Source organism: Mustela putorius, unplaced genomic scaffold (assembly GCF_011764305.1).
Source record: "Mustela putorius furo isolate JIRA1106 unplaced genomic scaffold, ASM1176430v1.1 tig00000695_pilon_pilon_pilon, whole genome shotgun sequence".
NCBI lineage: Eukaryota > Metazoa > Chordata > Mammalia > Carnivora > Mustelidae > Mustela > Mustela putorius.
In genome coordinates this window covers 601,708-625,727 of record NW_025421447.1, presented here as the reverse complement: position 1 = coordinate 625,727, position 24,020 = coordinate 601,708, and the positions used below count along the sequence as shown (strand labels likewise).

The 24,020-nt window shown below is 41.7% G+C and overlaps 1 protein-coding gene across 1 annotated transcript; it reads left to right on the top strand.

Annotated features, from left to right (window-relative positions):
* Nucleotides 1-20,540: 20,540 nt before the first annotated feature.
* Nucleotides 20,541-22,345, top strand: LOC101675221 (late cornified envelope-like proline-rich protein 1). The gene is made up of 2 exons (XM_004780658.2): nucleotides 20,541-20,673; nucleotides 21,917-22,345. Exon 2 carries the CDS (start codon nucleotides 21,938-21,940, stop codon nucleotides 22,232-22,234), a length of 297 nt encoding a protein of 98 aa, XP_004780715.1. The 5' UTR covers nucleotides 20,541-20,673; nucleotides 21,917-21,937; the 3' UTR covers nucleotides 22,235-22,345.
* The last annotated feature ends 1,675 nt before the right edge of the window (nucleotides 22,346-24,020 follow it).

Below are 24,020 nucleotides of genomic sequence, written 5' to 3'. Positions count from 1 at the left end.
CATGATATTTTCAGAGCACTAAACGAGAAAAACATGCAGCCAACAATACTATATCCAGCTAGGCTATCATTGAAAATAGAAGGAGAGATTAAAAGCTTCCAGGACAAACAACAACTGAAAGAATTTGCAAATACCAAACCAGCTCTACAGGAAATCTTGAAAGGGGTCCTATAAGCAAAGAGAGAGCCTACAAGTGGTAGATCAGAAAGGAACAGAGACCATATACAGTAACAGTCACCTTACAGGCAATACAATGGCACTAAATTCATATCTCTCAATAGTTACCCTGAATGTGAATGGGCTAAAATGCCCCTGTCAAAAGACACAGGGTATCAGAATGGATAAAAAAAACAAAAACCCATCTATATGTTGCCTCCAAGAAAACACATTTTAAGCCCGAAGACACCTCCAGATTTAAAGTGAGGGGGTGGAAAAGAATTTACCATGCTAATGGACATCAGAAGAAAGCAGGAGTGGCAATCCTTATATCAGATCAATTAGATTTTAAGCCAAAGGACTATAATAAGAGATGAGGAAGGACACTATATCATACTCAAAGGGTCTGTCCAACAAGAAGATTTAACAATTTTAAATATCTATGCCCCCAATGTGGGAGCAGCCAACTATATAAACCAATTAATAACAAAATCAAAGAAAACACATCAACAATAATACAATGATAGTAGGGGACTTTAACACTCCCCTCACTGAAATGGACAGGTCATCCAAGCAAAAGATCAGCAAGGATATAAAGGCCTTAAATGACACACTGGACCAGATGGACATCACAGATATATTCAGAATATTTCATCCCAAAGCAACAGAATACACATTCTTCTCTAGTGCACATGGAACATTCTCCAGAATAGATCACATCCTCGGTCCTAAATCAGGACTCAACCGGTATCAAAAGATTGGGATCATTCCCTGCATATTTTCAGACCACAATGCTCTAAAGCTAGAACTCAACCACAAAAGGAAGTTTGGAAAGAACCCAAATACATGGAGACTAAACAGTATCCTTCTAAAGAATGAATGGGTCAACCGGGAAATTAAAGAAGAATTGAAAAAAATCATGGAAACAAATGATAATGAAAACACAACGGTTCAAAATCTGTGGGACACAACAAAGGCAGTCCTGAGAGGAAAATATATAGCGGTACAAGCCTTTCTCAAGAAACAAGAAAGGTCTCAGGTACACAACCTAACCCTACACCTAAAGGAGCTGGAGAAAGAACAAGAAAGAAACCCTAAGCCCAGCAGGAGAAGAGAAATCATAAAGATCAGAGCAGAAATCAATGAAATAGAAACCAAAAAAACAATAGAACAAATCAACGAAACTAGGAGCTGGTTCTTTGAAAGAATTAATAAAATTGATAAACCCCTGGCCCGACTTATCAAAAAGAAAAGAGAAAGGACCCAAATAAATAAAATCATGAATGAAAGAGGAGAGATCACAACTAACACCAAAGAAATACAAAAACTATTATAAGAACATACTATGAGCAACTCTACGGCAATAAATTTGACAAGCTGGAAGAAATGGATGCATTCCTAGAAACATATAAACTACCACAACTGAACCAGGAAGAAATAGAAAGCCTGAACAGACCCATAACCAGTAAGGAGATTGAAACAGTCATTAAAAATCTCCAAACAAACAAAAGCCCAGGGCCAGACGGCTTCCCGGGGGAATTCTACCAAACATTTAAAGAAGAACTAATTCCTATTCTCCTGAAACTGTTCCAAAAAAATAGAAATGGAAGGAAAACTTCCAAACTCATTTTATGAGGCCAGCATCACCTTGATCCCAAAACCAGACAAGGATCCCACCAAAAAAGAGAGCTATAGACCGATATCCTTGATGAACACAGATGCGAAAATACTCAACAAAATACTAGCCAATAGGATTCAACAGTACATTAAAAAGATTATTCACCACGACCAAGTGGGATTTATTCCAGGGCTGCAAGGTTGGTTCAACATCCGCAAATCAGTCAATGTGATACAACACATCAATAAAAGTAAGAACAAGAACCATATGATACTCTCAATAGATGCTGAAAAAGCATTTGACAAAGTACAACATCCCTTCCTGATCAAAACTCTTCAAAGTGTAGGGATAGAGGGCACATACCTCAATATCATCAAAGCCATCTATGAAAAACCCACCACAAATATCATTCTCAATGGAGAAAAACTGAAAGCTTTTCTGCTAAGGTCAGGAACACGGCAGGGATGTCCATTATCACCACTGCTATTCAACATTGTACTAGAGGTCCTAGCCTCAGCAATCAGACAACAAAAGGAAATTAAAGGCATCCAAATCGGCAAAGAAGAAGTCAAATTATCACTCTTCACAGATGATATGATACTATATGTGGAAAACCCAAAAGACTGCACTCCAAAACTGCTAGAACTTATACAGGAATTCAGTAAAGTGTCAGGATATAAAATCAATGCACAGAAATCAGTTGCATTTCTCTACACCAACAGCAAGACAGAAGAAAGAGATATTAAGGAGTCAATCCCATTTACAATTGCATCCAAAACCATAAGATACCTAGGAATAAACCTAACCAAAGAGACACAGAATCTATACTCAGAAAACTATAAAGTACTCATGAAAGAAATTGAGGAAGACACAAAGAAATGGAAAAATGTTCCATGCTCCTGGATTGGAAGAATAAATATTGTGAAAATGTCTATGCTACCTAAAGCAATCTACACATTTAATGCAATTCCTATCAAAGTACCATCCATCTTTTTCAAAGAAATGGAACAAATAATTCTAAAATTTATATGGAACCAGAAAAGACCTCGAATAGCCAAAGGGATATTGAAAAAGAAAGCCAACGTTGGTGGCATCACAATTCCGGACTTCAAGCTCTATTACAAAGCTGTCATCATCAAGACAGCATGGTACTGGCACAAAAACAGACACATAGATCAATGGAACAGAATAGAGAGCCCAGAAATAGACCCTCAAATCTACGGTCAACTAATCTTCGACAAAGCAGGAAAGAATGTCCAATGGAAAAAAGACAGCCTTTTCAATAAATGGTGCTGGGAAAATTGGACAGCCACATGCAGAAAAATGAAATTGGACCATTTCCTTACACCACACACAAAAGACTCAAAATGGATGAAGGACCTCAATGTACGAAAGGAATCCATCAAAATCCTTGAGGAGAACACGGGCAGCAACCTCTTCGACCTCTGCCGCAGCAACATCTTCCTAGGAACAACGCAAAAGGCAAGGGAAGCAAGGGCAAAAATGAACTATTGGGATTTCATCAAGATCAAAAGCTTTTGCACAGCAAAGGAAACAGTTAACAAAATCAAAAGACAACTGACAGAATGGGAGAAGATATTTGCAAACGACATATCAGATAAAGGACTAGTGTCCAGAATCTATAAAGAACTTAGCAAACTCAACACCCAAAGAACAAATAATCCAATCAAGAAATGGGCAGAAGACATGAACAGACATTTCTGCAAAGAAGACATCCAGCTGGCCAACAGACACATGAAAAAGTGCTCCATATCACTCGGCATCAGGGAAATACAAATCAAAACCACAATGAGATATCACCTCACACCAGTCAGAATGGCTAAAATCAACAAGTCAGGAAATGACAGATGCTGGCGAGGATGCGGAGAAAGGGGAACCCTCCTACACTGTTGGTGGGAATGCAAGCTGGTGCAGCCACTCTGGAAAACAGCATGGAGGTTCCTCAAAATGTTGAAAATAGAACTGCCCTATGACCCAGCAATTGCACTATTGGGTATTTACCCTAAAGATACAAATGTAGTGATCCAAAGGGACACATGCACCCAAATGTTTATAGCAGCAATGTCCACAATAGCCAAACTATGGAAAGAACCTAGATGTCCATCAACAGATGAATGGATCAAGAAGATGTGGTATATATACACAATGGAATACTATGCAGCCATCAAAAGAAATGAAATCTTGCCATTTGCAACAACATGGATGGAACTAGAGCGTATCATGCTTAGCGAAATAAGTCAAGCAGAGAAAGACAACTATCATATGATCTCCCTGATATGAGGAAGTGGTGATGCAACATGGAGGCTTAAGTGGGTAGAAGAATAAATGAAACAAGATGGGATTGGGAGGGAGACAAACCATAAGTGACTCTTAATCTCACAAAACAAACTGAGGGTTGCCGGGGGGAGGGGGTTTGGGAGAAGGGGGTGGGATTATGGACATTGGGGACGGTATGTGATTTGGTGAGTGCTGTGAAGTGTGTAAACCTGGTGATTCACAGACCTGTACCCCTGGGGATAAAAATATATGTTTATAAAAAATAAAAAATTAAAAAAAAAAAAAAAAAAAAAGAAGTGCCTGTTAGGACTAGTCTACAGATCTGACCCAAACCAAGACCATTTGATATTCATTCCAAGAATGCTTTCTTGGATTTATTTAAATGTCTGTTTAATCGAAGCTAACAGGTGTTTTCAGATTACTTCAAGGTATGAGGAAGAGTAGGACCAGACAGAACCTGACACCATATTGCTTTTGCCTCAATTTTCTCATCTATAAATAGACACAATATGTTCCCTGCTTACCTCAAGGTATATGGAAGGATCACATGACATGTGAAAGGCCCATATAAAATATAAAAAATATTATCTTAAAAAAAAAAAAAAAAAAAAGAAGCATGGAGGATAATTGGCTGAACAAAAATGGATGGTATAAGAGACCTGGAAAGCCAGAAAGTGCTGGCAAGACATATTCAGGGCATTAAATGAGAAGAACATGCGGCCAAGAATACTTTATCCAGCAAGACTGACATTCAAAATGGATGGAGAGATAAAGAGTTTCCAAGACCGGTAAGACTTAAAAGACTATGCAACCACCAAGCCGACACTGCAGGAAATATTAAGGGGGGGGGGGGGTTCTATAAAAGAGGAAAAATCCTAAGAATAGAATTGAACAGAAATATAGAGACAATCTACAGAAAGAAAGACTTCAAAGATAACATGATGTCAATAAAAACATATCTATCAATAATCACTCTCAATGTGAATGGCCTAAATGCGCCCATAAAATAGCACAGGGTTGCAGATCAGATAAAACAACAGGACCCATCCATATGTTGTCTACAAGAGACCCATTTTGAACCTAAAGATACACCCAGACTGAAAGTGAAGGGATGGAGAAGCATCTTTCATGTCAATGGGCCTCAAAAGAAGGCCAGGATAGTGATTCTCATATCAGATAAATTAGATTTTAAAATAAAGGCTGTAGTCAGAGATACAGAAGGACACCACATCATTCTTAAAGGGACTATCCACCAAGATGATCTAACAATTGTTATGTTATCTATGCACCCAATATGGGAGCAGCCAATTACATAAGAAAATTGTTAATCAAGATAAAGAATCATATTGATATGAATACACTAATTGTAGGAGATCTTAACATGCCTCTCTCAGAAATAGACAGATCATCGAAGTAGAAAATCAATAAAGAAACAAGAGCATTGAATGACACATTGGTCCAGATGGACCTCATAGATATATACAGAACATTCCACTGTAAAACAACAAAATACTCATTCTTCTCAAGTGCACATGGAACCTTCTCCAGAATAGACCACATACTGGGTCACAAATCAGGACTCAACCAATAACAAAAGACTGAGATTATTCCCTGCATATTCTCAGATCACAATGCTTTGAAACTGGAGCTCAATCACAAGGAAAAGTTCAGAAGGAACTCAAACACCTGGAAGCTAAAGACCACCTTGCTTAAGAATGCTTGGATCAACCAGGAGATCAAAGAAGAACTGAAACAATTCATGGAAACCAATGAGAATGAAGGCAATTTGATCCAAAACCTATGGGATACAGCAAAGGCGGTCATAAGGGGGAAATACATAGCCATCCAAGCCTCCCTCAAAAAAACTGAAAAATCAGAACACACCAGCTGTCTCTACACCTTAAAGAACTGGAGAATCAACAACAAATCAAACCAATTCCACACATAAGAAGGGAAATAATCAAGATTAGAGCTGAGATCAATGAGGTAGAAACCAGAGATACAGTAGAACGTATCAATGAAACTAGAAGCTGTTTTTTTGAAAGAATCAATAAGATCAATAAACCATTGGCCACACTAATCCAAAAGAAAAGAGAGAAAACCCAAATTCATAAAATTATGAATGAAAAGGTAGAGATCACAACTACCACCAAGGAAGTAGAAACAATCATCAGAAGTTATTATCAACAGTTAATGTAACTATAAAAAGCTATACAAAGCTAAGCAACCTAGATGAAATGGATGCATTCCTGGAAAACTACAAACTCACAAAATAGAACCAGGAAGAAATTGACAACCTGAATAGACTGATAGCTAGTAACGAGATTGAAGCAGTAATCAAAAACCTCCCAAAAAACAAGAGCCCAGGACCTGAGGTATTCTCTGGGGAATTCTACCAAACGTTCAAAGAAGAAATAACACCTATTCTTTTGAAGCTGTTTCAAAAAATTGAAGCAGAAGGAAAACTTCCAGACTCTTTCTAGGAAGCCAGCATTACCCTGATCCCGAAACCAGGCAAAGACCCTATAAAAAGGAGAATTTTAGACCAATATCACTCATGAATATGGATGCTAAGATTCTCAACAAGATCCTAGCAAACAGGATCCAACAGCACATTCAAAAGATTATCCACCATGACCAGGTGGGATTCATTCCTGGGCTACAAGGATGGTTCAACATTCGCAAATCAATCAATGTGATAGAACAAATTAATATGAGGAGAGAGAAGAACCACATGGTCCTCTCAATTGATGCAGAAAAAGCTTTTGACAAAATCCAGCATCTATTCCTGACTAAAACACTTCAAAGTATAGGGATAGAGGGAACATTCCTGAACTTCATCAAATCTATCTATGAAAGACCCACAGCCAATATCATCCTCAATGGGAAAAAAGCTTGCAGCCTCCCTGTTGAGATCAGGAACACGACAAGGATGCCCACTCTCACCACTCTTGTTCAACATAGTATTAGAAATCCTAGCAACAGCAATCAGACAACAAAGAGAAATGAAAGGTATCCAAATTGGCAATGAAGAAGTCAAACTCTCTCTCTTCGCAGATGACATGATTCTTTATATGGAAAACCCAAAAGACTCCACCCCCAAACTACTAGAACTCATACAGCAATTCAGTAACGTGGCAGGATACAAAGTCAATGTACAGAAATCAGTGGCTTTCTTATACACTAACAATGAAAATACAGAAAAGGGAATTAGAGAATCTATTTCATTTACTATAGCACCAAGAACCATAAGATACCTGGGAATAAACCTAACCAAAGAGGTAAAGGATCTGTACTTCAGGAACTACAGAACACTCATGAAAGAAATTGAAGAAGAGACAAAAAGATGGAAGACCATTCCATGCTCTTGGATTGGAAGAATAAACATTGTTAAAATGTCTATACTGCCTAGAGCAATCTATACTTTTAATGCCATTCCGATCAAAATTCCACCGGTATTCTTCAAAGAGCTGGAGCAAATAATCCAAAAATTTGTATGGAATCAAAAGAGACCCCAAATCGCTAAGGAAATGTTGAAAAACAAAAACAAAACTGGGGGCATCACGTTACCTGATTTGAAGCTTTACTACAAAGCTGTGAGCACCAAGACAGCATGGTACTGGCATAAAAACAGACACATAACCAGTGGAACAGAGTAGAGAGTCCAGATATGGACCCTCAGCTCAATGGGCAAATAATCTTCGACAAAGCAGGAAAAAATATACAGCGGAAAAAAAGACAGTCTCTTCAATAAATGGTGCTGGGAAAACTGGACAGCTATATGTAGAAGAATGAAACTCCACCATTCACTTACACCGTACACAAAGATAAACTCAAAATGGATAAAAGACCTCAATGTGAGACAGGAATCCATCAGAATCCTAGAGGAGAACATAGGCAGTAATCTCTTCGATATCAGCCACAGCAACTTCTTTCAAGATATGTCTCCAAAGGCAAAGGAAACAAAAGTAAAAATAAACTTTTGGGACTTCATCAAAATCAAAAGCTTCTGCACAGCAAAGGAAACAGTCAAAAAAAACCAAAGAGGCAACCCACGGAATGGGAGAAGATATTTGCAAATGACAGTACAGACAAAAGATTGATATCCAGGATCTATAAAGAACTCAAACTCAACACACACAAAACAGACAATCATATCAAAAATGGGCAGAAGATATGGACAGACACTTCTCCAATGAAGACATACAAATGGCTATCAAATACATGAAAAAATGTTCATCATCACTAGCCATCAGGGAGATTCAAATTAAAACCACATTGAGATATCACCTTATACCAGTTAGAATGGCCAAAATTAACAAGACAGGAAACAACATGTATTGGAGGGGATGTTGAGAATGGGGAATCCTCTTCCACTGTTGGTGGGAATGCAAGTTGGTGCAGCCTCTTTGGAGAACAGTGTGGAGATTCCTCCAGAAATTAAAAATAGAAGTTCCCTATGACCCTGCCATTGCACTACTGGGTATTTACCCCAAAGATACAGATGTAGTGAAAAGAAGGGCCATCTGTACCCCAATGATTATAGCAGCAATGGCCACGGTCACCAGACGTGGTGCCCTTCAACAGACGGATGGATAAGGAAGATGTGGTTCATTATACACTATGGAATATTATGCCTCCATCAGAAAGGATGAATACCCAACTTCTGTAGCAACATGGACAGGACTGAGTGAAATAAGTCAAGCAGAGAGAGTCAAGTATCATATGGTTTCACTTATTTGTGGAGCGTAACAAATAACATGGAGGACATTGAGAGGAGAAGGGAGTTGAGGGAAATTGGAAGGGGAGGTGAACCATGAGAGACTATGGACTCTGAAAAACAACCTGAGGGTCTTGAAGGGGCGGGGCGTGGGAGGTTGGGGGAACAAGGTGGTGGGTATAAGGGAGGGCACATATTGCATGGAGCACTGGGTGTGATGCAAAAACAATGAATATGTTATGCTGAAAAGAAATTTTAAAAAAATAAATAAGGTTGTATGCTAATATTCCTATATACCAGGATTGGATGTTTAGCTGCAAGATAGCTCTTGCTTACAGCTTGCTTGCCTTTGACAACTAAGTCATGCGGGGGGATGGGGCAGGTTATAATACATCCCTCAAATATCATCACCAAATGTGCTAAGGAGGACAAGATGTGCAGAATAAAACAATAGGGAAGGGAGAAAGGGTTAGATACTGGCCACAGAAATGTGCCTCTCTTGAAGTCAAACCCTTGACCTTGTCCAAGTTCAGAGATTATGTGACCAAAAAGAGCCCTAGAGAAATAGAAAATAGTCCCCCTGCTCAGCAAAATCCAAAAGTCACTGAGGAGGGTGAATCAGCGGGGGAGCCTTCCTCTGTCATCAACCCGACGGAGGACATTTCTGCTCATTTCTAAGGTGGGTTGCTGTGATATCACTGTTAGTAATTTCCACACTCATGCACCTTTCAGGTGGGGTGCCCTTTCAGGTATTGACTGGAAGCTCTCTTGTCCCTCCCCCACACCATAGACTCTATTCTTCCCTACTCCAGGCTGAGCATAAGCCATTACTCCCCCAACACTCTGTGACAGAATTTTTGTTTTTTTCTCCTTGTTGTCTTCCTTTGAACTAGCAATAGGTACTCCCTGGATACCCACCTTTCTATCAGATTTCTCCCTGATTCCTAAACCAATCTTAGGATATGGTCATTGTTTATCCCATTTCAAATGTAAGGCTAAGGAAAAGCAAAGGTAGTTGATTTGTTCCTCTTCATACAGCTAGTAGTTGACAACAAGGGATCAATAGCCAAGTCCTTCTGACCTAAACTCCCAGCTTCTCAGTTCCACATGTGGTTACATTGTTGATGTAAGACCTGCTGGGTGCCTCCCCTAAATTGGGTACTGCTCAGATGGCAGAGTCCAGAGAATGCTGTAGACCAGGGGGTCACCTTAGAGTAGAAAGAAGGACTAATCACAGAAAAACCTTCCTACAGTCTTTTTTTTTTTTTTAAGATTTTGTTTATTTATTTGCCAGAGAGATTGAGAGAGAGAGAGAGAGAGAGAGAGCTCACAGGCAGGCAGAGTGGCAGCAGAGGCAGAGGGAGAAGCAGGCTCCCCGCCGAGCAAGGAGCCCAATGTGGGACTCGATCCCAGGATGCTGGGATCATGACCTGAGCCGAAGGCAGCCGCTCAACCAACTGAGCCCCCCCCCAGGTGTCCCACCTTCCTACATTCTTAAGGTGTTTTCTTATTTGGCAGCTGCTGCCCATGGTGGGAACTCTGATTTGGCAGATGTGCTAGAAAGTTTGATGGGAAGGTTTTCCCTGAGGCTAGGGATATGGTGGTTTGAAGAGGTACCAACAACAGAAGAAAACAAATGCAGCCAAAAAAAAGTATTTCCTATTTCTTACAGATTCTCTTCAACCCCGAAAGATGTCTTTTCAGCAACAGCAACAATGCAAAATCCCTTGTCAGACCCCTCCCCAGGTTCCTGTGTCCTACCCTCCCCAGGTCCCTGTGCCTTGCCCTCCCAAAGGGCCTGAGCCATGTCTCCCACCCCTCAGCCAGCATAAGTGCCTCCCTATGCAACCTCCCCCATGCCAAGAATATCTGCCAAAGCAAAAGTGATTTCTCTGAAGCCACCCTCCTCAACTTGGTCCATGAAGCAGATGGACTCTCTTTCCTTTCGCCATAGATTTTATTTTCACCCAATAACATAGAACCACTTATGGCCCCAGAAGAGGTTAATTCTCCAAATTCAAGGTGAATCTTCCATGATTTGTCCACCAGCTTTTCTCATTTTACCCCAAACAGTAGAAGTTGGCCAGATGTGACATGTTCTCAAGGCAGTCCTTGGAGCCTGGATAGGTGTGTTCTTCTCTGGCTATCATCAGCTATAATGGGCCATTCTTCCACCATAGCACTCTCTACCCACAGTGATATTCATCTCTCCATAACAACTTCTACCTCTGGAAGCTGAAGAAGAATCCCACAAAGGAAAGAAAACAATAACTTTTCTTTAGGTTTCATAAGGGAAAACAGAATTCTTCTAAATGATCTTAAAATTCACATGAGAAGATACTCTCCTTTTCTACATCCCCCAGAGTAGTTGTTGAAGTTTTCTGCCTTCTTTACACCTCCTCTACTCCATCTCTCATGGTTAGTTAGACCCTTCTTGGGACCAACCCCTGGCTCTGTGGTCCCTTCCCCAGTCCCACTGGAATCATGCCCTTGACTCTCTGTTTGATCTATTAAAAATATCATCCCTAAGGAAACTTGACTTTTGTACAGTTACTACTCAGACCATTATGGGTATAGACAAGGTTTGTGAAGCTGGGGAATGGAAAAAGTTACATAAAAGGAGTAATGGCTTATACAAGGAAACAGAGCACAGGGAAAGAGGGAGGAACTCCTCCTTAGAAACACCCCCCACGCAGTCTCCAAATCCAATTGACTAGCCCCAAATATGGGCTCTACCTTCAGCTCCTCAGCCTTCTTCCCAGAGGAAACCCACTCTAGGGAAAGGAGATGATGAGCACTGGTGATGGAGTGATAGGACAGCTGAGAATCTGTGGGGTCAGCAGGACTCTCAGGGAAGAGGAGAGTAAATATTCCCTTTGAATTGTATTTAGATAATTATATCATCCTTCAGAACATCATGTGACCTCCATTGTGTACACTGATAAATTATGTATCTTTAACTAAAAGCCCAAATGCCTCCCCTATATTGGATACTGTGGGATTTGCTCTAATACAAGGAATGGCAAAAAACAAACAAACAAACGAACAAACACATGGTAATTTTAAAACTCCCCTGAGGCATCAAGGGGTAGGGGCCCACAATGTGTGATGCCATGTAACAGCTCTGTTTTTTTTACTGTTTTTAGAGAGATGCAAATATAAACCACAAAACTTTGTGGGGAAGACAAGAAAACAGAACAGCCACCAGAACTCTAAATGACTGTGTTTGTGAATGGATACAATCTTGTGACTGAATGGCTGAATGATGTCTCCCAAAGATGTCCATGACTTAATCCTGGGAATTTGTGGATATGTTACTTTACAGGATTAAAGGGATTTCGTAGGTGGGGATATCAAGGTGAAGTGAAGGATATGGAGATGGGGAAAGTATCCTGGATTATCCAGGTGAGCCCAGCATACTCACAAGGCTTCTTATAAGAGGGATTCAGGAAGATCAAGAGTGAGTCACAGGAAATGTAATGATAGAAACAAGATATAGGAGTGATATGAACAAGGGGCCATGGGCCAAGGAATTCAGGCAGCCTCTAGAAGCTAGAAAAGGCAAGAAAACAGATTCTCCTTTGAAAGTTCCAGAAGGAACACAGCACTGCCAACATCTTAATTTTAAACTCTGACTTCTAGAACTCTAAGACAATAAAATCACATTGTTTTAAACCACTGAGTTCATGGTGATCTGTTACAGCACATAGAAAACTAAAAGAAACTTCATTCCCTCTGCTTAAAATTCCTGAAGAAGACAGGATGTGGGAGGATGAGGCAGGGGGCAGGGGCATAAAGGGAACTTGGCTCATGAGTCCTGAAGTCCCTAAACTAGGTCTAGTGGCCTGCTGGAGATGACACTCAAGAGAGCTGATTGTTAAATATTCAGAAATTTGGAAGCCTGTTGTTAAATCATTGGTAGCTTGAAATTGTCCAGGATTTACACCCTGAAAAGCACACAGATCCAGGCTCTGCTCTTCTCCCTGCAGCAGTGTTACCAGACCACCATCGATTAGTCCCAGCTTGGGGGCTGATAAATTCAACAGTGCTGTGATGGGAGACTGCCAGGTGGCAGGGGGCTATGGGTACCTTCTAGCAGCTGAAGACTTCAGTCTTATACCTGGGAGAATCTGAATCCAGGATGAGGGTCCAAGCTCCAAAAAGGAACAAAGGAACCATCACCTTGATCTCAGCCTGGTAAGACCCTGAACAGGGGTCCCAGCTAAGCCATGCCCACACCTCGGAACCATGAGATAGTCAGTATGTGTTGGTTAAGCTGCTGTTTGTGTGGTTTGTTATTAGCAATAGCAAACTAACCTACATTCTATAAATGGTTTCTTGCCCTCCCAAATATTCTCTTCCACAGGTTTCTAGTCCTTTTTTTTTTTTTTTTTAATTTTAAACCATTGTTTACACAGTCCCAAGTCCTGGTTCTATCCCATCTTTGTCTCTCTCATCTTGAGACATTCAGATGACACTATTCCCCCAGCTATTAGGAGTGGATCTAACAGGACAAACACAAGGATAAGTCGCTCCAGAAGAGAGGCACAGGATCCATGTTCTTAATTGAATTGCTTGTAGATGTGGCTGTGGTGGTTCCTGTGATTGTGGCTAATTCCAGGGGATAGAATGGCAGCCACAAAGGGTAAAAAGTGTAAAAAAAAAATGTGTGAGTAGGCAAAGACACCCCCCTCCCCTCTGGCACCCTCATGATTATTGTCCCACTGTGAATATCCAGCCCACCAATGAAGGGCTTCTGTTAGAAGTGTGAGAGAGGTTCCATCACAGCAGAAATAAAGGAAAGGTCCCCAAACCCTCCCCAGATCCCTGAGCACTACCTACTGGCTTCAGCCAGCATTTATGCTGCCAGTGCAGGGCCCATGGTGCTCCCAGGAATGCCCACCAAAACAGACATGCAACCTCTGAGGCCACCACTTAAGTTCTTCTCATTGCACCTCCTTCCCCCACTGAGCACCACACAGTCCCACAAAATTCCAGCTCTCATGGGCTCCAAATATAAAACCTTCACAGTCCCCTGGCTTTCCATGAACAGTTAAGCAACCTACCACGGGTCCTATAACAATAGGGATTAGACCAGAATAGCCTGATGGGTGCTTCCTTCCCTTTCTGTCTTCTGATTAGAGCTGGTTCTTCTTGCAGCTTCAGGTCCAGTGTTGCCTCCTGGTGGTGAGAATATCATTAGGAAAACCGTTCTCTCCCTCCTCCCATGTTAAAAATATGAAGCACTGGGTGTTATACACAAATTACGAATCATGGAACACTACATCAAAAACTAATGAAGTACTGTATGGTGACTAACATAACATAATAAAAATATAAAATAAAATAAAAATATGAAGACCTTGTAAAGCAAAAATGTTTCCAGAATTAACAAGAGCTGTCCTAAATCATCTGAAATTTCCCCAGAATTTCCTGACTTTCCAATCCCACTTTTAGGGAAGGAAATGGGTCCCCAGTGTTTTTTGCATGCACAAAGATTAACCCTGCAAAAGGTACCCAGTGTGCCAAAGGGGCTTCTCTTCAACTCTGCTGTCTCCATTCAGACATTTCTCTCAGTGAGACCCCATAATTTTCCCCCTTGCAGGGAGATGGGAAGGTGACAGAGTCATAGGAGCACACAGGAAACAGAAGCTGGTTGGAAAACCTTGGGAAGAGTTTGAGGAGAATATGGGTCATAGCAGAGGGAGTGGGGAACTCTGTTCAAGGGAATGACTCCCACCTTCCCACGGCCTCAGCCTCCATGACAGCTGCTTCCCTTACAGGTCCATCCTATCTTGTATCTTCCCTTTACTCCTGAAGTAGATCTCTCCAGGCAGGGGATTTGGGAGGGTTGGGGGTGCGAGGAGGAAGGATTCTGGCCAAGGAGGGCACTAGTTCCAGAGAAGGGAAGATTGACCCTCTAGGCTGGATACTTGACATGGGAGTCTATCTCTATTTGCTGTATCCTGGACAAATATAGGTGGTCTGGGATTTCTAGCCCATAGGACCAAAGAGGTGTGCCTCCTGGGGTCTCTGGGCTGATATAGATATACTGACAATGGAAGCTGACCTTTGGAGATGGATCTCTTCATTATCATCTCCACCTTCATGGAGCCAGATCTCCCTCCCCTAACAAATAGTTTATTTTGTTCTTTTTTTTTTTTTTAAGATTTTATGAGTTTATTTGACAAAGAGATAGAGAGCACAAGTAGGCAGAGCAGCAGGCAGAGGGAGAGGGAGAAGCAGACTCTCCACTGAGCAGGGAGCCTGATGTGGGGCTTGATCCCAGGACCCTGGGAACACACCCTGAGTCGAAGGCAGACACTTAACCAACTGAGTCACACTGGCACCCCTAGTTTATTTTATTCTTAACTCCTCGGCTAGATTTTGTCTTGTATATCCACTCGTTCATTCCCCCAAACATTCACTGAGCATCTATTATCTATCAAGTCCTGTGCCAGCACTGAAGATGCAAAGAGGAATAAGAAGGTCCTTCTCTGGAGCAGGGCACCCTGTGAGGCAGGAAACAGAAGTATACACAGGCCTTGCCTCCCAGTAGAACAGGTGAGGGCACCAAGCTGTAGGGAATGTACTGGGGATGTTCAAAGATAGCATCTCTTAACTATAACCATATAGGGCCCAGGGACATCAGCATGGAAGGTGGAGTTTTCAAGATGAGCTTGGAAGGCGAGAAGAAAAATAAACATCAATCGGACAAGAAGGGAAATGAATTCCAGTTTAAGAGAAGAACAATGGGAAAGTTACTGAAATATTACTGCATTTCTTTATTGATATTAAGCATCAGTCACTGAGAGACCAAGACATGCTGAGCTATGTGCTGGGGATTAGGAGTACAGAGATAAAAATAAGTGTTTCCTGATCTCCTAGACTAGCCCATCATTTGAGGGAGAGAAATTGGGAAATAAGTATGCAAAATGGGGGTGAAATCTTAGAATGAGCCTGGCTCAGGCAACTAACAGCCTGGAAGAGTCAGATAAATCATGCCAAAGACAAAATGTCCTAGAAGTTCAAGGAGAGAAGAGGGCAGTAGGAGAAGAGGAATGGAAAGAAGGAGGATGTGACTGGTGGAGAAAAAAGCATAGAGTCAAAAAAAACCCAACACATTTTGGGAACCATAAGTAGTTTAGAAAAATGAGATGAAATATTATACGCTCAACTTTTGAGACCTTTGGGCCTTATCTTCAATATGATGGTAAAATTGGGGTTTATCTTCTAAAATTGGCTGTAAGAGTGCTGCAGAGGATGAATTAGAGCTGGGGCACTTTGGGACACCTGTGACAATGACAACTTCAATGAAACAATAGCAGTTATCATGAAGGTGATGGGGGCTGGCTAGAGGGAGGTGCATACTGTGGGTTGCAATACCAGCCTGGGGCATGAGCCTGCAGTTTCAGAGATAGAACTGGCAGGTGCTGCTAGCACGTTTAGTGTAAGGCTGAGTGGGAGGTAGGAGGTGGGGTGATCCTAGGTTTTTGGTCTGGAGGTCTCAGTATATGGGAACACGCCTCACAGAGTTGGAAAGAATAAGACAACATGTAAGAAAGGATGTAGAAGGTGACAAATTCTGATTTTGTGAAATCAGTTTGAAGTGCCAAAGAATATCCAATGAATGTTAATATTTAGGCCTGGAGAAAAGGGAAGAGCGTGGGCTTTGGATTTGTTTGGCATAGAGGTGGTAGAAAACATTGGTAGAGAAAGAGGTCAGCAGTAATGTGTCAGGTGAATGAAGTCAGGTGGAGTTGAAAGGACTGAGCAGAGGAGGAAGAGGTCATGGAGGAGGGCAGAGGAGGCCAGAGAAATGAGCCATCATTCAGGTATTAGAGGAACCCAAGTGAGAGGAGTGAAAGAGGGAATATAAGAGTATCAAATAACTGCAGTAAGGTCCAACTGGATCAATACAGAACCACGTCCATGAAGATGCCATAGATTTCCTAATACACAGTGAATGAGCAAAAGTGCATAAACATCAGGAAAATATCACTAAGAGTAATTGAGGAAAGAAAGGGGAGGATCATGAGTGTTTCCCCTGTGCCACATATGGCCCACAAGAAAGGGAGAGCTGTCTCTTTCTGCCATGTGAAATCTTATGCAACAGGGCTGCCTAGAGGGAAGGTAATTGCAGCAGAGAGAAGCTGGAGGGAAGATGCCAAATGCCTCGGCACTGTAGGAGTTATACATACTCAACACTGTGTTCAATACCTCAGTGAGGGGTGACAGGATCTCCTGAAGAACATATTCAAATTTCCCACAAGAGAAAAAGTCAGTTTTAACCACCTGCCAAGCCCAGAAAGCTCCTAAGTATCAGGACACCAGAACAATATCATTCAGATAAGGACTTCCTTGCCCCTTCTGCCTCTTCCCTCTGCAGCCCCTTTCCTGAAACCAGGGGTATTTGGGCAGGTGAAGGAAGAAGAGGAGAAAATCAAAAAAGCAAACAGATATTTTTCTTTCTGGTCCCAGAGAGAAAGAGAAGGAAATCCAATGTTCAAGGAAATATACATTCTAACTACTGAAATAACATTGTTTAGAATAAATAGAAGTTATTAGAGAACTTATTGTCTAAGCATGATCCTAAAAGTCTATCATATGCTAGAGATTCCATCCCAGGAGGAAGGGAAGAGCTAGCCCCACAGAGAGGGTCGTAAAAGGCACCAATGGAAGAAATAGATTTGCTTTCTGACTTTATCCTGTGAGGGCTATTTATTCAACAAGAATTACGCAGAGAGATAGAAAAAGACAGAAAAAGAAGATTTCCCATGAAAAAACAGAGAGGGGAGTCCAAGTGAAGTTAAACTGCTGATACAGAATTCCCTGACCTGATATAATATGCAGGCATATAGATCCTGCAGGCTTTCACAGATAAACCACAGAATGGTCCGCTTGTCTCATATTCATGTGAACTCCATCAGGAACTTTGGCTAGAGGGCAGAAAAAAATGATACGGAAAAGTGAGATTTCAGGGCCAAGATCTGGTGAGGGGAGCAGGGAGAGATCCAGCAAGCCAAGGGATGAAAGAGCCAGGAAAGCACTAACGAAAATAATGACTCACATGTACAGTAAACATTTACTAACAGCTTGGGAGGGTCAGACAAATCATGCCAAGGACAAAATGTCCTAGAATTTCTTAATTCATTCATACTTCATTCACAGAATCTCATTCAATCTTCACAGAAAACTATGAGTACAGTGCGAGTGTAGGGTGTATGCCTTGTGCTTGGAAATGTGCCTGACATATTGTAAACACTCAATATAAGTCACATTTTGTCCTAAGGTAAGTGCTATTATTTTCACATTTTATGGATGAGGGAACTGAGACTTAGAAAGTGAAGTCAATTACCAGGGGTCATTGGTAAGTAAAAAATGAAGGTGGGATTTAAACCTAGGGATCTGCATCCAGCATCCTCATTCTTAATCTAGGGGCTTTGATACCCACTCCTCTCCCCTTACAGCCTCTTTCCCTCTAGACCCAGCAGCTCCAGAAACTGTTCTGTGTTGACCTCAGTAGTGCTTTGCTGCCAGCCATGCTGCTGACCAAACACTGAGCCAAGGGTGAGTGTGATAGCCGGGAGATTAACATAACACTGCCTTGCCCTTTAAAGGAGGGTTTTAAAGACTGGCACGATGATGGACAAATGCCCAAGTGAAAGTCCAATGGATAATATACTTTCATTCAGTGGGAATTTATTGAGCAAGAAATAGGACAGGGAAGAAGCAAGAAGTAGGACAGGACTGCAGCCAGGCAAAGGCCAGTAGAAATCACCACATATTTATTTTCTTTCTTTCTTTCTTTCTTTCTTTCTTTCTTTCTTTCTTTCTTTCTTTCTTTCTTTCTTTTCCTTCCTTCCTTCCTTCCTTCCTTCCTTCCTTCCTTTCTTTCTTTCTATCTTTCTTTTTTTCTAGATTATTTATTTGAGAGAGAGAGAGTGCACATGGCAAGGAGGGGCAGAGAGTCTTAAGCAGACTGCAGCTGAGCATGGAGCCCAACACAGGGTTTGATCTCCTGATGCTGAAATCACAACCTGAGCCAAAACCAAGAGTCAATGCTTAACTGACTGTGGCACCCAGGTGCCCCCAAATCACCACGTCATTTGACATCACCATCACAAATAATTGCCTGAAGGCTAGCGTTGGTCCAGAGCTGAACAGCAGGTGGAGCTGAGTCTCTTGAGATGGGTACAGAAATTGCTTCTCAACAGCTTTGAAGAGCTAGAGCTTGTAACAATGAAAAGGATAGGGCAAAGAAAATGAGTGTTGAGGGGTAGGTTGTACCAACACAAGGGGTCTGATACCAGTTGTCCTGGTGACAGGGAGTTAAATTCTGGCCCACACTCCCCTTTTATTTGGGTTCATTTGGGTTTCAATTGTGTATGACATTCCTTCTCCTTTGTAAATACCAAATAAACCATATACTGGTGTTCCCCATTCTCCCTAGTACATTGTCTCTTCTCTCTTCCAAACCTCTCATCCTTATCCACTCAGCAAACACCTGTTGTACTCAGTCAAACTCAAGTTCTCAGTCTGCTCAGTGGCACAGGTCTGGAACCACATTCCCAATAACCATTCAAGATGTTCCACTGTGACCACAAAACGTGCACAGACTTAAATTCATCTTTTTCTCACACAAATCTATTCTGTTTCCTCATCACCCATTAATAATAATACCTGGGAGTCATCTTTCATAATTTTCTTCTAAGCTTCCCATTAACTGAATCTCATAAACATACTTCTCTGATGATACTTCTCTCATCAGCATGCTTTCACTACCACCACCACTGCCTTCCTTCAGACTTGGAGATGTTTATAACCTCTTTGAAACAGACTAGTGCAACGTTTGACCCATCCCCCAGTCTGTCTGACACTTTGCTGTCAGAATCTCTGTCAACACCTTAGACATAATCCTTTCACCATTTTAACCAAAAGGCACTCATGGCTGTTAGTGAATGACTGCCAAGATGAACTTTCTGAGTTCAAGGAATTATGTATTCCACTCCATTTGTCTTTCCCACACCAACTTCCTTCTATGACCCCAGGCACAGATCTGTTCCAACCACAGAGACCCACTGGCCAGTCCTTTGAAAAGGCAAGGAAGAAACTTTCTCAGAGGCAAATCTTTCTACTCTAAGACCAGATCTGGGATTAACCCAGTATGTCAGAACTGGTCAGGAGCACCAAACTCAAGTTCTTTACAGTAAGCAGGGTTTATCAAGGATATCAAGGGTAGCCACTCCCCAATTGAACAAAAATTGCAAAGCACAACAATCAGTGAGTTATAGGCAGAAAGGAAGAAAAAGAGCTAAAATAATCCCTGGACTTTGGCTAGGTTGAGTGGAGTATTATAAAGAGGCTTCAGAATCTGATATTAGAAAAATAGGAAGGAGAGAACCAAAATGTTTGTGAGCAATTGGGAAAGGTCTCCTAGAAAGGTGGAGAAGGGGTTAAAAGGAGTTAAAAGTTAAAAGGAGTTAAAAATTTGGGGGTAAAGAGAGATCATGTGTAAACAGAGATTTTCTGCTCCTAGCAACAGTGAACCTCCCTATACTTAGAGTTCAGTAGTCTTCATTATGGTCTGATTTCACCAGCATAAATTTTGAGTGACCCTGGGAGAGAACATGACACCAAAGGAGTGTTGATTAAACACAAGCCCTATTTTCAAGGGCCTGAGTTGAGCTCGGAGCTCTGGAGTCACACAACAATCACTACTTGATGATGAAGTGATGAGGTCACAAGTGGGGCTCCCCTCCCCAGCCTTGGCTTCCTCAGAGCTAAGCAGAGGAACCAGAGGGAAAATCCACCTTCTCACATACAGCAATACCATCCACCTCATTTGACTACTTGTCAAGTTCACTACCAACACAAAGGGGTGAGTTGCATTTGGACAACTGCAAATGCCCCATCTTTTCCCTCTCCTTTCCTAAGAGTGACTTAAAGGACCCCAGACATTGAACAGGGTTAAGATGATGGCTATTTTTGAATGAAAGCATCCCTTCATTTCAGAAGCAAGAACTGGGATGTGCCTCATTTGAAATAGAGATTCTTTTTATTTTTTTAATTTTTTATTTTTTATAAACATATATTTTTATCCCCAGGGGTACAGGTCTGTGAATCAATGAAACAAGATGAAATAGACATTCTTAACAAATTTCGAGTTTAACTTAATTATCTCTCCAGAGAGCCATATTGCTTTCAAAACTAAATTAGATAACTGTATACTTTTATATTGTTCAAGGAAATCAAAGGAGTGTCAAATTAGATACAGCTTGCAAGTATTGTCAGGGATTGAAAAGCCCTGCTCATATCTAGAAGTCAAATCATCCATAGAAGACCTAACTCAGGGCAAAACTTAACAGAGGAGGAAAAAAATTCTTTCTTAAAATTATATTATGTGGCTCTCAAATTCATATTTTCAGAAGAATTAGAATTTCCCTGTTCATCTCTTCCTTTCCTGAGTTCTTCCTTCCCCTAATCATGGGGAGGAGTCACAGAGTGGCCTCTGGTAGTCCAGCCATGGTAGAGATTAAGTTTCTTTCCATCCCCAGTTTTCAAGTGAAGAAAGCAATTCTCAAGGCTTTGAGGGCTTAGGGAAAACACAGGAATGAAAGAAGTGTCCTGAGTCCCTAAACCTGGTAACATACTTTCTCATTCCATCTCCAGAGGATTAGAGTAGTAGCCCTGCAGGAATTGTTTCAAACCCTTGTTGTGCCATGAGTGCTTTTAGCAGTTTGACCAAATTCATGACTTCAGAATAATGTACTTAAATTAATTAAAAGACATGGAGTTACAAAAGATGCCACTTATACTGATAACATATGATTAAATATGGTTTTATCATGGGGTGGGGTTAGTTCCAGGACTCTAGGTTGAAAACTCCTGCTGAGGGATATGGAATTGAGACAAGGTAAGTGAACAAAAAGCAGGGTAAGGGTGAAGAGACCAAGAGATGTTGTCACCAATGACTCCAAGGACAGAAGGACAGCTCTAGACCCCAAACCATCCCAGGAAAGTTTTTCATAAAAGCAAGGAGACCAGGAGGTGTGAGTGGGAGGCCTCCTGGTCCTCTTGCAGTGTGGTCTCCCACATATGACCTGTTGCATATTTCTTTACAGGACCCAGAAAATCAAAAGAGAATGTCAAGTGATGATAAAAATAAATCTAGTGAACCTAAGAATGAGCCCAAGAACTGTGATCCCAGGTGTGAACAAAAATGTGAAGCCAAATGCCAGCCCAGCTGTTTAAAAAAGCTGCTGCAACGGTGCTCTGAAAAGTGCCCACGGGAAAAATGCCCAGCACCACAAAAGTGTCCACCGTGCCCCTCACCATGTCCCCCACCGTGTCCTCCTCCATGCCCAGCTCCCTTCCCCTCCAAGTCCTGTTCCAAGTCCTGTCCTCCTAAATGTCCATCTCCCTGCCCACCCCCAGAGTGAGGCACCAAGGGCACCTCTCATTCCAGTACCTCTAACGTGTCTACCATGTTCACCATCTTATCCTGAAAGCTGAAGCCATGAACTGACAAGTAAACGTGTTCCTCTGCTGCACAAGGCTTTCTTCTGTTTTGCTTTGTTTTGACAGTTTGGGGTTTTGTTGTTATTGTTTTCCAGCACTAAACCACCAAGAAACAATCCCTAGAGAGAGAGGCTATTCTGGCATTCTACAATCAACGGTTTTTGAAGACAGCCTCCCCTCTGGCCCTACCTGCTGCATAGGGATGTGGCATCTCCTGAGGGGTACATCAGGGCCTTCAGACTGAGAGAGCCATAAATATGGCTGTTAACAGTGGCTCACCTCAGGAGCCCAAGCAGCCATGACAGAGGAATAAAGCAAAAGGGGAAAAGAAGAGTGGGATATAGAGGAAAGGTCCAGTCTGGAAAGGCTCAGGAAAAACTATGCCCTCAGCTATTAATCCCACTGCATAATGCTTATGCAGAACTCTCTGAAAACAGGCTGTGTGGGCTTCAACTCTAGCTCTGTTCTAAGCTATGGTTTCCTGCTCTCCATAAAAGGAACGCTGATGCTAACAGTGGGCTTACAGGATCTAGTCATGAGGCCTAGGAGGTAATGTGTGTCCAGAGCCTGATATACTGGGACATAGCCAGCACTCAAAGAGGGGAACACACCGCACCTGCCCAGTTTTCACATGTCACACCTGAACATAATTGCCCTGTGCATTTCTTCCTCATCAGGTACAATACTTGGGTTCTAACTTAAACCTATAAGCACAGCTAGGCATTCTTTTCAAAAATAAAAATTAAAAATAAATAAATAAATAAAAATTTTAAAAAAATTAAAAAAAAAAATAAAGTACTACCTGGGTGGCTCAGTCAGTTGAGCCTCTGACTCTTGGTTTCAGCTTCATGATCTCAGCATCATGAGATTGAGCCCAACATCGTCAGGCTCTGTACTCAATGAGGGGTGTCTGTCTGAGATTCTCTCCCTCTCCTCCCTCTGCCCCTCCCCCACTCATGTTCACTCTAAAAAATCTTTTTTTTAATTAAATTTATTTTCAGCATAACAGTATTCATTATATTTTCACCACACCCAGTGCTCCATGCAATCCGTGCCTTCTATAATACCCACCACCTGTTACCCCAACCTCCCACCCCCCTCCACTTCAAACCCCTCAGATTGTTTTTCAGAGTCCATAGTCTCTCATGATTCACCTCCCCTTCCAATTTCCCCCAACTCCCTTCTCCTCTCTAACTCCCCATGTCCTCCATGCTATTTGTTATGCTCCACAAATAAGTGAAACAATTTTATTTAAGATTTTATTTGCCTGCCAGAGATCACAAGTAGGCAGAGAGGCAGGTGGCGGGCGGGGTGGGGGTGGGGAGAAGCAGGCTCCCTGCTGAGCAGAGAACCGGATGTGGGGTTCTAACCTAGGACCCTGAAATCACAACCTGAGCCAAAGGCAGAGGCTCAACGCACTGAGCCACATAGGTGCCCCTCTAAAAAATAAATCTTAAAAAAAATAAAAATTAAATTGAAGTTGTGAATTACACTAATGTCAGGCTGATTTGGATACTGAACCATAACTATATAACAAGTCACCATGGAGAGAATTCCAGTGAAGGGTGCATGGGGTCTCTATTAGGGAAACATCCTGTGAATCTACAAAATTTCAAAAGGAAAGCTTTACATAAAAGGATAAATTCAAAAGCGCATCAATTAGGATTGAATGGGAAAAATATTCACAGCTGCTATGTTAAGTGAGAA

Excerpts from the sequence above, each read along its gene's own strand:
- LOC101675221 (XM_004780658.2), top strand. The coding sequence starts at position 21,938 with ATGTCAAGTGATGATAAAAATAAATCTAGTGAACCTAAGAATGAGCCC.